General features: G+C 36.1%; 1 protein-coding gene across 1 annotated transcript in view; it reads right to left on the reverse strand.

Annotated features, from left to right (window-relative positions):
• Window positions 1-16,595, reverse strand: part of KCNU1 (potassium calcium-activated channel subfamily U member 1) — a gene marked incomplete at both ends in the record, with an annotated part of 134,890 nt that overhangs the window by 91,380 nt on the left and 26,915 nt on the right. The window contains 5 exons of the mRNA XM_082608689.1: window positions 1,390-1,459; window positions 2,543-2,625; window positions 3,668-3,773; window positions 13,321-13,431; window positions 15,917-16,008. Coding sequence (XP_082464815.1) covers window positions 1,390-1,459; window positions 2,543-2,625; window positions 3,668-3,773; window positions 13,321-13,431; window positions 15,917-16,008 — 462 coding nt within the window. The remainder of the gene's footprint in view (window positions 1-1,389; window positions 1,460-2,542; window positions 2,626-3,667; window positions 3,774-13,320; window positions 13,432-15,916; window positions 16,009-16,595) is intronic.

Raw genomic sequence — 16,595 nt, forward strand, 5'->3', positions numbered from 1 at the left:
TGGTGATGAACTCCTTTAACTTTTGCTTGTCTGGAAACCTCTTTATCATTCCTTTGATTCTGAATGACAACTTTGCTGGGTAAAGTATCCTTGGTTGGCAGTTTTTTTTTTTTTCTTTTAGCACTTTGAATATATTGTGGCACTGCCTTCTGGCCTGCAAAGTTTCTGTTGAAAATCTGCTGATAATATTATGGGAGTTCCCTTATATGTAACAAGTTGTTTTTCTCTTGCTACTTTTAAAATTCTCTCCTTGTCCTCAACTTTTGACACTTTAATTAGAATGTGCTTGATATGGGTCTCTTTGGGTTCCTTTTATTTGGAACTTTCTGGGCTTTGTGGATCTGAATATCTGTTTAGGAAAGTTGACAGCCATTATTTCTTCAAGTCAGTTCTCTACCCATTTCTCTCTCCCTTCTCCTTTTGGGACTCCTATAATGTGAGTGTTGGTCCACTTGATATTGTCCCATAAGTCCCTTTAAGTTATCTTCACTCTTTTTCATTCTTTTTTCTTTCTGCTGCTCTGATTATGTGAGGTCAACACTCTATATCCTGTCTTCAAGTTTGCTGATCCTTTCTTCTACTTCCACTGGTCTGCTGTTGAACCTATTATGGTTTTTTTTTTTTTTTTGCAGTTCAGTTATTGTATTCCTCAGCACTGTGACTTCTATTTGGTACTTTTTAATATTTTCTATCTCTCTGTTGAAATTTTCACTTTGTTCATCCATTCTTCTCCTGAGCTCAGTGAGCATCTTTATGACTGTTATTTAAAACTCTCTATCAGAAAAGTAACTTATATCTTTTTCATTAAGGTCTTTTTCTGAGGTTTTGTCTTGTTCTTTTGTTTGGAAGATATTCCTCTGTTTCTTCCTTTTATTTGACTGTGTTGGTTTCTGTGCACTGGACAAAAAAGCCACCTCTCCCTGTCTTGATGAGTGGACTTGTGTAGTAGATGAATCTTATTGTTCAACCCTGCCTTAGCCCTTGGTTGTTTCTCAAACCCTTGTCATTGTCCAATCTGCCTACTTTATTTTTAGTGGCTCCCAGTACTTAAGGGTGTGCCAAGACCTGTCCATGTCCCAAAGGGGAGGATCTCAGTCAGCACCTAGATTCTATAGATTTAATTTACTAAGTCACTAAAACTGTAGACTGGACTTCAGACCATCAGGCAATAGCTTTTGAAGTATGTAAACATAACTCTTTCCAAATTTACATTTTTATGTAATTAACAATCTTAATGGGGCTCCAAATTTCACCTGCCACTGGCAAAAGCTTTTTGTGTGTAGACTCATTATAAAGTAATAAGTTCATATATTACTTAGATGAACTAAGTTCATTTAGTTCTACAGACTAAAAGGGGAGGAGACTGAACAGGCTATAATGTTACAATACCTTGTTATGGGACTGAAGTATCTGTATGATGACTCTGGTATTAGGGTAATAGTTCTTGATAGAGAGTACCCTACAAAAATAACAAATATGCTCATTAGTGATGTGCCATATCCAATGTCTTTATAATATAATTCAATTCAAAGTTAAGTTGATGTGTGGGTAAGCACAGGAAAACAGCACATTGTAAAGTTCATTGTTATGATCTTTAATAGCACACACGGAAGAGTGCTACAGTTTTAGTGACTTAGTAAATTAAATCTATAGAAAGGTAAGCTTTTGGTATTAAGAGTGGTCTTCTGGGAGCAATTCTTGAGGAGGAAATAATCAGTTTCATATATTTTAGTCTTCAAACTCAAACACATTAATTACAGAAAAAAACAGAGACTGAATTGCTATCTATAGCTCAAAGTAGCTAACAGACTGTCTAATCCAACTTTCTTATTTTACAAATTAAGAAACTAAGATCTATCTTATATTTACTGTATGTTACAAGTTCTCAGCCTTTTCTTGCTTTTTGTAGAGTCACCTTCAGCTATGTGTATTTATTTTGCTCTGGGGGCCAACAGTTCATCTGGGTTAGGTACAATGGCATTGTCCTTACAATGACAGTTTGAATCTCTTACCACAAATTGAGTTCCTGCTCATAGACAGTTCACAGTTCAAGATGGTAACACTAACCCTAGCCATCTTGAAAATACTGCCAATAGTCAAAAGCACATCATACTGAACCATGCACAATCTTTCACTAGGACTACTGGAGAAAAACCCCAGTAAATAAAGTCTATGAATAAGGTTCACAAACCACAAAGGCCGTCTTTAGTTTTGAGGGGCTGTTAGTCAGAATGGTGCTATCTGAACAGTTATCAGTTACTCGTATGCTTGCTTTTTAAATTTAGACAGCTATTATCCCTACAGAACTCCAGGAAAGTAAGTGGAGAAGCACATTGACACACAGTAAACTCTATTTTGACTTCCTTTTTCATACATCTGCACAGTATCCGGGGCCAAAAAATAAGGCAGAAACCTGGAATATGATGAACCCTGTGTTGTGATACATGACATCTGTTTAGTCCTATGCAAGGGGCTTTATTTTAAAAGAGGTAAAAATAAGACCAGCATTGGAGCACGTTAAGACACAGTGCCAGCTTCTTACCTCATAATGTTTGAAGTGTCTTCAGCATGTGAATCACTGCACAGAGGGTTGGCTATAATCAGGCATGCTTCTGCAGAGTCCACCTATTCTTCAAGATTAAACAACAGCCACCTTGTTAATTACATACGGGAAATGCTGACGTGTTCCCCTTTGGGGTTTTCTTATGGTTTCATCATACAATTTCCAATAAGAAAGAGAGCACACTTGGGAAGGACTTGTGATAAGGATGTCTTTACATCAGAATCACAGTCCAGCAAATGCTGAAAGAGGCTGCATAGACGGACCAGAGTCTCCAACATAGATGTAGATTGCTTTAAAATGGAACAAGTGCATAATGATGTTTTTCTATCATCCAGAAACATCAATTTATGAGTAGTGATGGGTAATAAGATCTTTTTAAGTGACTTCCCGTATATTTATTTACCTTTCAGAATAGCAAAAAAATTATTGAAGTGGCTCTTATAACCCCAAGTCGTAGGAAAGAGAAAGATTATACTGTGTTTGTCAATTTTTGCTTCAATTCTTTGTGTTGACTCTATAGATCTCTGCTTTAAAAAAACGGAACCTTTTGCTCCATACGATTGTGCGAAACCTAAAACATGAGAGGAAGTTGGCCTTGATCTTAAACGCAAGGTGTCTAGAGGGTTGGCTGTTGCTCATGTCTTTTAGTCTCAGCCTAATTGGGATCTCTGCTATTTTCCTTCATGCCTTTCCTATCAGAGGGCATATCAGTGTGTTTAGGAGAAGCTCATAAAAGCTGACAGACTCCTAGAAATCTGTCATCTGGTAAGAATCCCACTTGGATAGAAAGATCTAACACGCTTCTGCTATCCACAACTTTTTCAGATCTCTTAGACTGATAACATAAAACTGTTCTAGATAGAGAATTTAGTGAAATTATTTAAATATAAATGTAGGTAAATAGTGAGGTCTGCTTGGTATCTGTCAAGAAGGATTTGGAGGTCAATTACTAACACTTCTTTATGATCAGTTTTTAAAGTTGAAAAAGTCCTATTTCCCCCAATTCAAGAGTCTGGAATAATCCTTCAGGAAGAGCAATACACACTATTGTCTTAATTGCTGCAGCTTAGGAAAATGACAAGGAGGAAAAGAACTAGATCTCACCGCAACTCGCCTCAGATCCTCCCACTTCAGTGCAGATCCAGAAATGAAAGTTGTATAGGCCATGTAGCACTTAAATATGGTTTCCAATTCCAAAGAAGGAGGAACCCTGGACAAAGAACATAGTGCCAGATACAGAAAAAGAAGATAGGCTTTTGTTTAGAGATTGTTATATTATTTAGTGCACTTAATAAAAACTCTAATCTTCTCTTGGAAAACATCCATCCTCCATTATTAATCCATGTGCTTAGGTGATGTGGATACCACTAGCCTAATTCCAGAAATGGGTCTGAAGCTCAGGGGCAATCAATCACAGAGACATGAAAAAATACAAATCAGATTAAGCAAAAAAAAAAGGGGGGGGCGAATTACTAAGAACAAAGAAGTTCAGGATCAATGAAAACATTTCAATTATTCAAAAAGACACAGCATTCTAAAACAACTATGAATTTAATAAAATAGCTTCTAAATATATGAAAAATTTTAACAAAATGAGAGAAATAGATGAATCTGCCACTGTAATGACAGATTTCAATGCATCTCTCTCAATTACTGACAGATCAAGGAGAAAAAATAATCATCAAGTTTGATATTTAGAAATTCTGCAAACAATATTTAAGATACCTAATTTAAATTTTTTTCACCTTTATTGAGGCAAAATTGACAGTTAAAATTGTAAGACAGTTAGTGTACAACATGATGATTTGATGTATGTACACACTGTGAAAGGATCCCTCCCATTATTTAATTGACACATCCATCACCTCATATATTTACCTTTTTGGGGGGTGATGACATTTAAATTCTACTCTCCTAGCAAATTTCAATTATACAATAAAGTGTTATCAACTATTGTCACCATGTTTTACGTTAGATCCTCACACCTTATTCATCTTAAAACTGAAAGTCTGTACTCTTTTTACCAACCTCTCCTTATTTCCCCCAATCCCCAGATCCTGGCAAACCATCTTTCTACTTTCTGTTTCTATAAGTGTGGCTTTTTAAAAAAATTCCAGATATAAGTGACACCATGCATTTGTCTTTCTCTCTCTGGCTTATTTCACCAGCTTATAATGCCTGCCAGGTTCATCCATGTTGTTGCAAGTGACAGGACTGCCTTCCTTTTTTAGGGCTGAATGATATTTCATATCATTCAAATATATATAAGTACTTATAAATATAGATGTCACATATATTACATATACACATATGTAAAATTACATAATATATAATAAACATCAGCAAGCCTGGGAAATTATACAATATTATTGAGACACTAAATGAGATCTAAATAAGTAGACAACCATAGTATAGTCAGAGTTAGAAAGAATTTGTAACACAAAGAATCAATTTTAAACCAAAGTTTCAATTAGATTCCTCCCATCAATTTCCACAGGGTTTTTCATAGTTCATGATAAAATGATTATAAAATGTATATGACAGATAAAGGACCAAGAAGAGCTTGTCAACTATTGAAAAAAGAAGAGCAAGGAGGGAAAACCTGCCCTAAGATGTATAAGGATTAATTATGAATCTTTAGCAATTAAAAAAGTATAGTATTAATGTAGTAAGAGATAAATTGATTAAAAAAAACATTGAATAGACCTATTTATACCGGTAGCATGTCAGATCAGTGAGGGGAAAAGGGTTTATTCAATAACTAGCATTGATAAAATGGTTATCTATGGAAGAAGCTGAAGTTTCATTCATGTGTCATGCCATAAAAAAACAAATTCCAGTATAATTAGAGATTTAAACATCAAAAAAATTAAAAATTCTTAATAGGAAACGTAATTAAATATCTTTTAAATATTGGGATACGGAAAAATTTCTAAACAAAAACCAAAAAAATTATTAAATACAATTGAAATGATTGAAAATTTGAACTATAATAATATTAAAAACTTTTGAATATCAAAATACTTCTAATACTCAGTGAAAAGACAAGTTATAAACTGGAAAAATATAGTTACAATTCAGATCACTGATGAAGAGTTAGTGTCAAGAATACATTAAGCACTCCTAGAAATTAAATAAGAAAAACCCCACAAACAATCCAATACAAAAACAGGTAAAATGCATCAATAGGCTTTTCACAGAAAGAGGAAACATGTATGGCTAATAAACATGAAGAGAAACTACATACTTAGTGATAAGAGGCTTATAAATCAAAACCACAATGAGATTCCACTTTACACTGATTCCACTGCAAAGATTAAAAAGTATGACCATGTCAATTGTTAGAAAGAATGTAGATGTATAACTACAAAGTCCCTTACACATTGCTGATAAGCTTGAAAAATGGTGCAACCACTAGTAAAAAATGATATTATCTCTTAAAAATGAACATTCACATTCTTCACACCATTAAACCACCCTCCCCCACACACACACATACACAGACACTCTTGCACAGGTCCACTAAGAGCCATACATAAGCCATGTTAATAACAAAATTATTTCCAATAGAAAAATCTAGAAACAATGCAAATCACACCAAGAGTGGATAAATAAACTAAGGTTTACTCTGTCAATGAAATAGCATATAATAGTAAACAATTAACTACAGCAACACTCAGAAAAATGAGTGTATCTTAGAAATATAAAATGAGGAAAATCTAAGTACCACAAGATTCCATTGGCGTGATCTTCCTCCTGTAAAGTTAAACATAGCTAAACATTTTAAGACCGTACATAATTGCAATAAAACTATAGGAGAGATAAAGAATGATGATGATGTACAAAACAATTGAGAGCAGTATGAAATGTGGGTAGGATCATATAGTTAGATACGGGTTCTGTTCTAAATTTTGTCTTGATGGTGAGTTCATGTACTGGTGCTTAGAGCATTATTAAAAACAGCTACTTACAAAAACAAACAACCAAAATGTGCTTATGTATAAGTCAAGTACAAAGGTTGTTGTAAGAATTACGATAAATCCAATTCTAATTTCCCAACACTAAAGAAGAAAACTAAATCTAGTTATGCCATACCTCTGCTGAAAATCCTCCAAGAATTCAGAACTGATTTGGAGAAAAGGCAACTTCCTTAAAGCCAAATCCTTATAATAGACTCTACAATACTTTTGTTATCTGGCCCACTATCAACTGCAATATTTGGAAATTCTCTGAACTTGTCAATCCTCTTGAGTAAAACTTCCCCTATTCCCTTAAAACATATGTGAACAAGTGAGAGCTTTGCATGTTTTCATATATTAAACATCACTAGAGCTGGGGCCTTTGTTTTCAGGCATAGTAAACTAGATAATTTCAGCTAACCTTCTACTAAGGATATATAAAAATGCTGGATGAAATATAAAAACATCTAATAAATCATGAAAGACATAACCAGACCGTGAAGAATTTCCAGGCCAAAATCTGTAAGAAATCAAGGTCTTGGAGGTTAAGTCCAGTCCCCCCACACCCCAAAGCATTTAGTAATTCAGAAGATACAGCTACCAAACTGAGCTAACATTCTGGTGATGTCATAGGGTAAGGGGTCCAAAAACTTCCAGCTCCCCTGACACACAAAATGAAGACTTTAATAACTTCTCCAAATTTTAACCTGGCATAACAAAGGTATGCAGGCATAGAAGAAGTGAAAAATTGAATAAATTAGTTTTCAGATGTACTTTCATTCTGAGTTTGTCACCTGGGTAGTACAGTGAACCTCAAGTGTTGAATTTGGATTTACGTGGTCCTAAGGCACAAGTGCCCCATTGTACTTGGAAGAAGTAAATAAATATCCTCTCTGGGGACTTCCCTGGTGGTGCAGTGGTTGAGAATCTGCCTGCCAATGCAGGGGACATGGGTTCAAGCCCTGGCCTGGGAAGATCCCACATGCCATGGAGCAACTAGGTCCATGAGCCACAATTACTGAGGCTGCACATCTGGAGCCTGTGCTCCACAACGAGAGAGGCCGCAATAGTGAGAGGCCCATGCACCGCAATGAAGAGTGGCCCCCACTTGCCACAACGGGGCAAGAGAAAGCCCTCGCACAGAAACGAAGACCCAACACAGCCATAAATAAATAAATAAATAAATAAATAAATAAAAATTAAAAAAAAAATCCTCTCTGGACGAATGTAATATTTTTCTAGGCTACCAGTTATTTCTATAAACATTTTTAATAGAAGAATAAGCACATAATCTAAGACAAAAAAGCACACAAAGGAAAGAAGATACTATGTGTAACAACCAGTGGAAACAACAGACAAGAAAAACCAAAGACTTAAGACATTGAATTACTGGACACAAACTACAACATAATTATGTTTATTTTATTGAAATGAATAAAAGGTAACCTTGGAAACACAAGCAACTATGAAAACAGAGAATATCTGATAAAGAACCAAATATAAATTCTGGAATTGAAAAATACAATAACAAATTAAAAACTCAATGAATGAGTTTGTAAATAGATTAAACACAGATAAAGAGAGAAGTAGGAACCTGGAAGGTAGATCAGAATAAAGTATCCAGAATGTAATACAGAGATACAAAAAAGAGGAGAAATACAAAACAGAGGGTAAGAAATATATTTGGCACAGTAAAAAAAAGGACTAACATTCTTATAATCGAATTCCCAGAAAAGGAGGAGAAAGAACATAGTGACAAGGGCAATATTTGAAGAAATAATTGAAAATCTTCCAGAAATGGTGGAAAACACCAACCTGGAGACTCAGAAAGACTCATGAATACTAAGCACAATAAATTATCAGAAATTCAAAACTACACACATCATAGTAAATGTATAACATACTTTCACATTAAGTACAACACATAATTTTTTTAAGAAGATAATTCATGAAAGAAGATAGTTTAACAGACTTCTTAATAGCAAAAACAAAAGCCAGAAATCAACAGAATAATACTTTCATGGTTCTTAAGGATAAAATGTGGCAGCTTAGAACTCTATATCCATAAAATTATCTTTCAAGAATGAAAAGAAAGGGCTTCCCTGGTGGCGCAGTGGCTGAGAGTCCACCTGCCAATGCAGCGGACACGGGTTCGTGCCCTGGTCCAGGAGGATCCCACATGCCGTGGAGTGGCTGGGCCCGGGAGCCATGGCTGCTGAGCCTATGCGTCCGGAGCCTGTGCTCCGCAATGGGAGAGGCCACAACAGTGAGAGGCCTGCGTATCACAAAAAAAAAAAAAAAAAAAAAGAAAAGAAAATAGATGTCCTTACATTAAAAAAAAAAAAAAAAAGAGCTTGTCACTGGCAGATCTGCACTTAATTTAGGATAAAAATGGGCAAAAAGAAGCATAATAGAAAATAATAGGAAGAAGAATATGTATATATTAAATCACCTTCTGTATACCAGAAACTAACACAACGTTGTAAATCAACTATATTCTAATTTAAAAAATGGGCAAGATAACAGCCATTTCATAAGAGGGAACCCAAATGCCTTATACATATGAATATATGCTTGGCCTCATTACTAACCAGAAAAATGAGATTATAAACCACAATAAGATACACTGTCTTGCAAAACACTATTCCAAAGAACGGCTAAAGCTAAAAAGCCTGGCGTTTCTCAGTGTTAGGTAGGATGGGAAGCTACATTTCCAAGCAGTAGTAAGGCTGTATATGGCAAAAGGAGCTCTCAGTGCTGCTGGTGGAAGTACAGACCCGAAAAAACAGTTTGAATGACTGACAGTTCTGTTACAGGAAGATTTACTACCCTGCAATTTAATGCCTGGGGAGCAGGACACATATATAAGAATTTTCAAAGCAACATTCTTCATAATAGCCAAAATAGAGGAGAAATGTCAACCAACAGTAGAATGGATTAAGAAAAATTGTGGTGTATTTATATAATGGAATGCTCTACCACACAGTAATGAAAATGAATAGGTACAGCTACATCCAGCTGCAACAAGGATGAATCTTACAAACGCAATATTGAACTAAATAAATTTATATTCCACTTATGTGAGTTTAAAAACAGGAAAAACTTAAATATTCTAAATAAACATAGGAAATAGGACAATTAATAAATGTAAGATATAAAGTCAAGATCATAATTATCTCTAGGGACTAAAGATTGGGTTATAATTGGGGAGGGTTTTCCTGGGGTGCTGGCAATAGAATATATCTTGATTTGGGTGGTGGTTACATGGGTGTTCACTTCATAGTAATTCATTTTAATGTATACTGTAATTCTATGTAGTTTTCTTTCTGAGTTATAATTTGGGATAAAGAGTTTTAAACATGCTGCTTAATTATTACCTTGCTATTTTAAAAATAAATGTAAGTTCTAAGATATTTTTTCTATGCTCCAGTGACTCCTGTGCAACTCTTGGGAATTTTTCACTCAACTTTTGTTCTTATGAGATTATTTAATGTTGAAAACGTTAGAAAACATTTATTGCTATGCATGTGATATATCTATTGGAAAATATTTAATGATAGACATATAAAAAGGAGGCGATCATTAAGTACTGGAAGAAAATTTGAGGAAATGTACTGTTATCAAAGACCAACATTTATTAGCCATGATGATATAAACACTGTCGCTGTAATTACAAATTAGGATAACTATAATGGAACAACTGAAGAAGGGAAAGTGGTGAAGAGGGCTGAATAACATACATCTGCAAGGTATCAGGTGATGAATAAATACTGTGTACAACTGAGGAGTCACAAGAGTGATAAAACATAGATTTAAACTTAGAAGAAATAGTTACCTCTGAGCAGTGAGACTGGAAACATAGGAAGGGGTTAAATATTTGGTGGTAAGTATTTTGCTATTTGATGTGTAAGTTATGTTCCTGTATTACTTTCTGGAATAGTACTATCTTCTGGATTCCTACACGGATCTGACCCATCCCTCAACAACTGCTGAATTAGGTGACCCTTACAGCAGCGGTCCCCAACCTTTTTGGCACCAGGGACCGGTTTCATGGAAGACAATTTTTCCATGGATGGGAGGTGGGGCGGTGGATGGTTTAGGTAGTAAGGTGAGCGATGGGGAGTGGCAGATGAAGCTTCGCTCGCTCGCCTGCCGTTCACCTCCTGCTGTGTGGCCCGGTTCCTAACAGGCTGTGGACAGGTGGGTTGAGGACCCCTGCCTTACACGTTATGACAACGTGCCTGTGTGTACATGATTTTCATTTATCCTGATCAGCATTATTGTACCTTTCCAATCTGAGGACTGATATCTTTTTTTCAACTCTAGAAAGTTTTCATCTTTTCATTTGATTGTGAAAAATTGCACATATACCAAGTGTATAGGATGTATGCATTCAATATAAAGAATCATAAATCAATATTTATGTACCCACTCAGGCACAATAACAATACAAACTACTCAAGGAAATAAATATCTCATCATTATTCATTGTTGTATATTCTCTAAGCCTAGTTATCTGGCTCTTCTGGATGTTTTGAGAGCTACATAATATCAATTTTTTTTCTGTTAATTTAGCCATAGTTAGTTTTTGTTGCATGCTACTAGTTATCCTGAATTATAGAAACATAAATTAATATTTTACCTTTATGACATTTTATAATATAATATCTTGGATATTGTTTTGCTTTAAATAATAAGCAAGTAACCAAAGAAAGAAAAGTGTCAATTTCTATATCAGTTACCTAGGTTTGGGAGGGGTTTCTGGTAGCCATCTTTTAAAAAACAATCTACCACAGTCTCCCCTCTGCTGAATTCTATTTCTCAAGTTAAGTCAAAGGCCAGCACAGGTTTATTGAGAGGAGCAGCACGAATGTACAGTAAGGAAAGGTAATGTGAACCTCTGCACCAAAGGAAAATCCACCACAATCACAGACTGTGATAATTGCTTTAAAGCAAATAAATGGAGTGATGAGATAGGAGAATTAGAAGACGTTAATTTAGATACGTTGGCCAGGGAAGGACTCTGAGTGCTGGGAGATGAAAATAAATCAGTCACATAAAGCAGAAGAGCTTCTGAGCAGAAAGAACAGATCAATAAAGTGGCCTTTACAGAAGTTCAGGAGAGACAAGATAGGAACTTTGAATAGGGTTGTGAGAGTGGAGACAAAATGGTAGAATTAGGATTTATGTAGGAGATGCAACTGATGATGAACGTGTACACAGGGTTTGAGGGAGACAGTAAAGTCAAAGACAACGCCTAGTTTTCTGTTTTAAGGACCGGCATTGATGAGGTCCCACTTGCTGAGACAGGAAAAGCTGTTTCTTTTCCTTCTTGTTTTTTAATGTTTAATTTTTTAATTTGCCTTGTGAGATGGAAAAGTTGGACATTAAATCATGAGTTTACTTTTGAAAATGTTGAGTCTGAGGGGCCTTTGAAATGCTAGGGTGGAAATACCAAGTAAGCAATTAGTTGTGTGACTGAAGCCACAGAGAATGTCTAGTGGGGGACATCAATTTTGGAGTCTTCAGAGTATAGATGTAATTGACAAAATTCTAGATAGACACTTCCGACATTTTGTACCATTTAAGAAATTTCATTCATTACCTTGACGAGTACCTACAATAACCTACATTAGTCTATGAAAATACATCAGCAGATAAAAGAAGTTACTTTCCACACATTTAATGACTTCCTCTTTGTCTCAGCTGGGTTTCAATTATTAGCCTCTTATCGCTGGTTTTAGCACTTTTTTTTTTTTTTTACTATTTTTTAAGTAAGGATTCAAATAATATACAAATTATTGAAAAGACAGGCATGACAATGATCCTGAAGCAGAACTCCTGGCTGGCTGTCAACAGCACCATAAAGAAATTCAAAATGCTTACTGGTTATCTCACACCTGAGAGCCCAAGGTAACGGTGGGTTGAAGGTGTCAGAATGAAAAGAGAGAGTACAGTGTTCAACTATGAAATGCGTGAAGGCCGAGGTGATCCGATAGGCAATCCTGGATAAAATCAAAATGTCATTTCATATCGGGGTGACTTATTTAGTGAGTGATGTCTGGATAATGGATTGACCATTTGGAAAAAAATAAAGAAGTTAGTTCCCTACAACATTACACAAAGTCAATTCCAGAGAGCTTAAATATAAAACATTTCAATATGAAAAACTAAAAATGCTAGAGAGATAGTTACTTAATTCTAGGACAGAGGGGTCTAAGCATGTCAGAAAAGCAGAAAGCCAAAAGGAAAGAGCTGATGGATTAGAGTCCATGTAAATCGATGCTTCTGTATTCAATTTACAACAAAAGCATGCAAAAAAATTAAAAAGCAAAGGGAGAGGAAAAAAATATTTATAACATATGACACAAAGCAGCTAATATAAAAATATAATGAGGCTTAAAAGTCAGCAAAGTAACAGAGGACCCTCCTCAGAGAAAAGAGGATAAAAGAAATGAAGAGCCATTTCAAAAAAAAACACAAACCATCAAAACACACAAAAATTGTTCAATCTCATTAGGAACCAAAATTGTAAAATAGAACAGTTAGAAACCACGTTGTCTACTTAAAACTCTTTTTGTATTAAATAGGCATTTCCCAGTGTTTCACTGGGAAAAACATCTGGCAAGATATATTTTCAGAGGTTAACTCTGGTCATGAACTGCTTTTTCCTTACTTATTACTTACTATTATTTCCGAATTTAAAAAATTAATACCGCAAGGACAATGTTCTTTCATTACAAATATTCACACGTATTTCAAGTATTCCCTGCCCACGGGTCATACAGATACACTTACTCTCCCAGGAAAACAATCTCAGTATTGATCTCCCCTGCCTTATGGCGGAGAAAATTCCTCAGGAAAGCCGTCACACTGTCCACAGTGATGTTTCCACAGACCACAATGAACCTAGAAAGTGAAAACATGGGAGGTGGATCATCCCAGGAACAGAAGTATCTTCCTGTCTAGATTTAGAGATGGACAATTAGCTTAAACTTAGTTTGAAATAAAAGTTGGTATTTGATACCTCATTGTAGTTTTGATTTGCATTTCTCTAATGATTAGTGATGCTGAGCATTTTTTCACGTGTTTGTTGGCAATCTGTACCATCTTTGGAGAAATGTCTATTTAGGTCTTCTGCCCATTTTTGGACTGGGTGGGTTGTTTGTGTTTTTGATATTGAGCTGCATGAGCTGCTTGTATATTTTGGAGATTAATCCTTTGTCAGTTGCTTCATTTGCAAATATTTTATCCCATTCTGAGGGTTGTCTTTTCTTCTTATTTATGGTTTCCTTTGCTGTGCAAAAACTTTTAAGTTTCATTAGGTCCCATTTGTTTATTTTTTATTTCCATTTCTCTAGGAGGTGGGTCAGAAGGGATCTTGCTGTGATTTATGTCATAGAGTGTTCTGCCTATGTTTTCCTCTAAGAGTTTTATACTGTCTGGCCTTACATTTAGGGCTTTAATCCATTTTGAGTTTACTTTTGTGTATGGTGTTAGGAAGTGTGTAAGTCAGAAAGAGAAAAACAAATACTGTATGCTAACACATATATATGGAATCTAAAAAAAAAAAAGAGGTCATGGAGAGCCTAGGGGCAGGACAGGAATAAAGATGCTGATGTAGAGAATGGATTTGAGGACACGGGGAGGGGGAAGGGTAAGCTGGGACGAAGCGAGAGAGTGGCATAGACATATATACTACCAAATGTAAAATAGATAGCTAGTGGGAAGCAGCAGCATAGCACAGGGAGATCAGCTCGGTGCTTTGTGACCACCTAGAAGGGTGGGATAGGGAGGGTGGGAGGGAGACACAAGAGGGAAGGGATATGGGGATATATGTATGCATATAGCTGATTCACTTTGTTATACAGCAGAAACTAACACAACGTTGTAAAGCAGTTATACTCCAGTAAAGATGTTAAGAAAAAAAAGTTGGTATTTGTTCCACCTAGATTTTAAACTTAGAAACACCAAGGACTGCATCTCCAATGTACAAAAGGAGCATAAGATTTCTGTAGGGAATGATTCCACACATTTAAATTACACATAGCTTTTCAGGCATTTAAGGATAACTATCGTAACTGCTAGATTTTTCTCGGTTATTTATAATTTATAATGAGTTGCACGTGTGTTAATTTCACTTGATTTGCCACTTGACTCCTGATTGGCTGGTGTCATCTTTCTCCACTGAGGAACGACTGAGCTCGCAATGGCTCACTGATTTTCCCACAGCCAAATACTATGGCTGAGGCAGCGCCAGCATCTAGGTTATTTTGGTTTATCTTCTGCACCTAAACATTATCTAGTACTCACAGAACAAGTGAGTCCAATGGAGAGGCATCTAGCACAGGTCCCCAAATCCATGCATGTAACTTCTATGGTGAAAAAGAGCTGTCAATTTCCTTAGGCTTCACATACATAAAGAAGCTACTGTCTTCCCATGAGTCATGTAAGAAAACTGAAAGCGTAATTTTACCCTAAGTTAACCTTATATTTTCCAGACCTTATTGGCCTATTTAGCATGTGTGAGATGAACTGGGTTAGACTTCGGCGTATCTAGCTTATTTCATTGTTTCCAATATTTGTTTTTCATTCACTTCCTTTTGTTACCTTCCTTTCATACTCCTGGATCAATGTTGGTTTTTATCCAACTGTGCTAAGACATCACTCCAAAGGAGTTTATCTCCACTGCGCCTCTTTCCTCTAGAGCAGGTAAGAGACTAAATAAAAAAGAATCGCTTTGAATTTAAGATTTCCAATTCCTTATCTTCTTCTTAGGTAGGAAAAATCACAATGGCAATGGAGGTAACATATATCCACAGAGAAGGAGAGTAAAAACAACTCCAAATCCACTTCGCTCCTGGGAACAAACAGCTGTGCCGTGGACAGAACAGGTGATCTGTGAAGGACTGGAGGACAGGCTGAAACCCCTCCTCCCTCTAGCAAGCCTCTTCCCATGGATGAGCTTTAGGGGAGTTGGGCTAAGACAACTGAATTGAATATTTTAAATTCGAACTGTGACTTTAATTTGATCCATCATGTAAAGTTAGCCATGAGTCAACCACATGGTTAAAATGAGTAAGACAATCAGTAATGGATATAAGAGAACAACAGTCTGAGATAAGGAATGTACAAATATTGGCACAATCAGCATGTGACACCGAATGACAACATATCTGTCATCCTAGTTTATTTAATCCTCTTATGAGCATCTAGATGGTTGTGTGTATCAAGTAGCAAATATCTTCTCATGGTATTTATTCCAGCATGGCCCTCTTTAGTGAATGAGGACCTTGCCAACATATCCACCTAGGCCAGGCAATAGTGTTTCGAAAGGGAGAGTGACTTAGTAGAATACCTCAAACTGTAGAAATTATACCTGAAAGCTACTTACTTCTTTCCTTTGACCACTTCATAGGAACTGGTGTATTTCCTCTTGTTACCAAAAAGCTCCACCATTTCAGGGACATAGTTCGCAAACAGAACCTAAAATGATCGGCAAATAAAACGTGAGGTCTCATTACTTCCAAGGATACTCCAAAATTCCAAGATTACAAAGGAGAAAGCACGTACGTAAAACTTTCTCTCTTCTAAGAAGGGCATGACTGGGAACTGTGCTTTTAAAGGGAGACCAATTTTCTTCCTTACTTCAGCCTTTGGATTTGGTTAAAATTTAATAAAATGCTTTTCATCCTTCAAAAAGATGAAAGCAAAGACAAGCAGTAAGGCAACCTCCCCACCCACTTTGTCCTGTCATCACTTCTAACTGCCCTTCTGACTCTTTCACTTGATACTATTTGAGACTTGGGGAAAAAATAAAGCATATGGGACAGGGTACGGTTAAGGGAAAAATGACAGAAATGAGGGAATGTAACACCGATATGGACAGGGGGGTATCAGAAAGGTAGAGTGGAGAACTCGGTGATGGTTATTAAGGAATTGCCATTAAAGTCACTAAAAGAAAAGGAGGCTTCCTTTGTCCATGATACACTCCTGAACCAAGCACAGATGTTCACTTATCTGTGTAGTAAATGCTGGTTTAGAGAGAGTTTACTCATTTGGGCTGGAAAGAA

The sequence above is a fragment of the Mesoplodon mirus genome, assembly GCF_964341445.2.
Source record: "Mesoplodon mirus genome assembly, chromosome: 20".
Lineage (NCBI taxonomy): Eukaryota > Metazoa > Chordata > Mammalia > Artiodactyla > Ziphiidae > Mesoplodon > Mesoplodon mirus.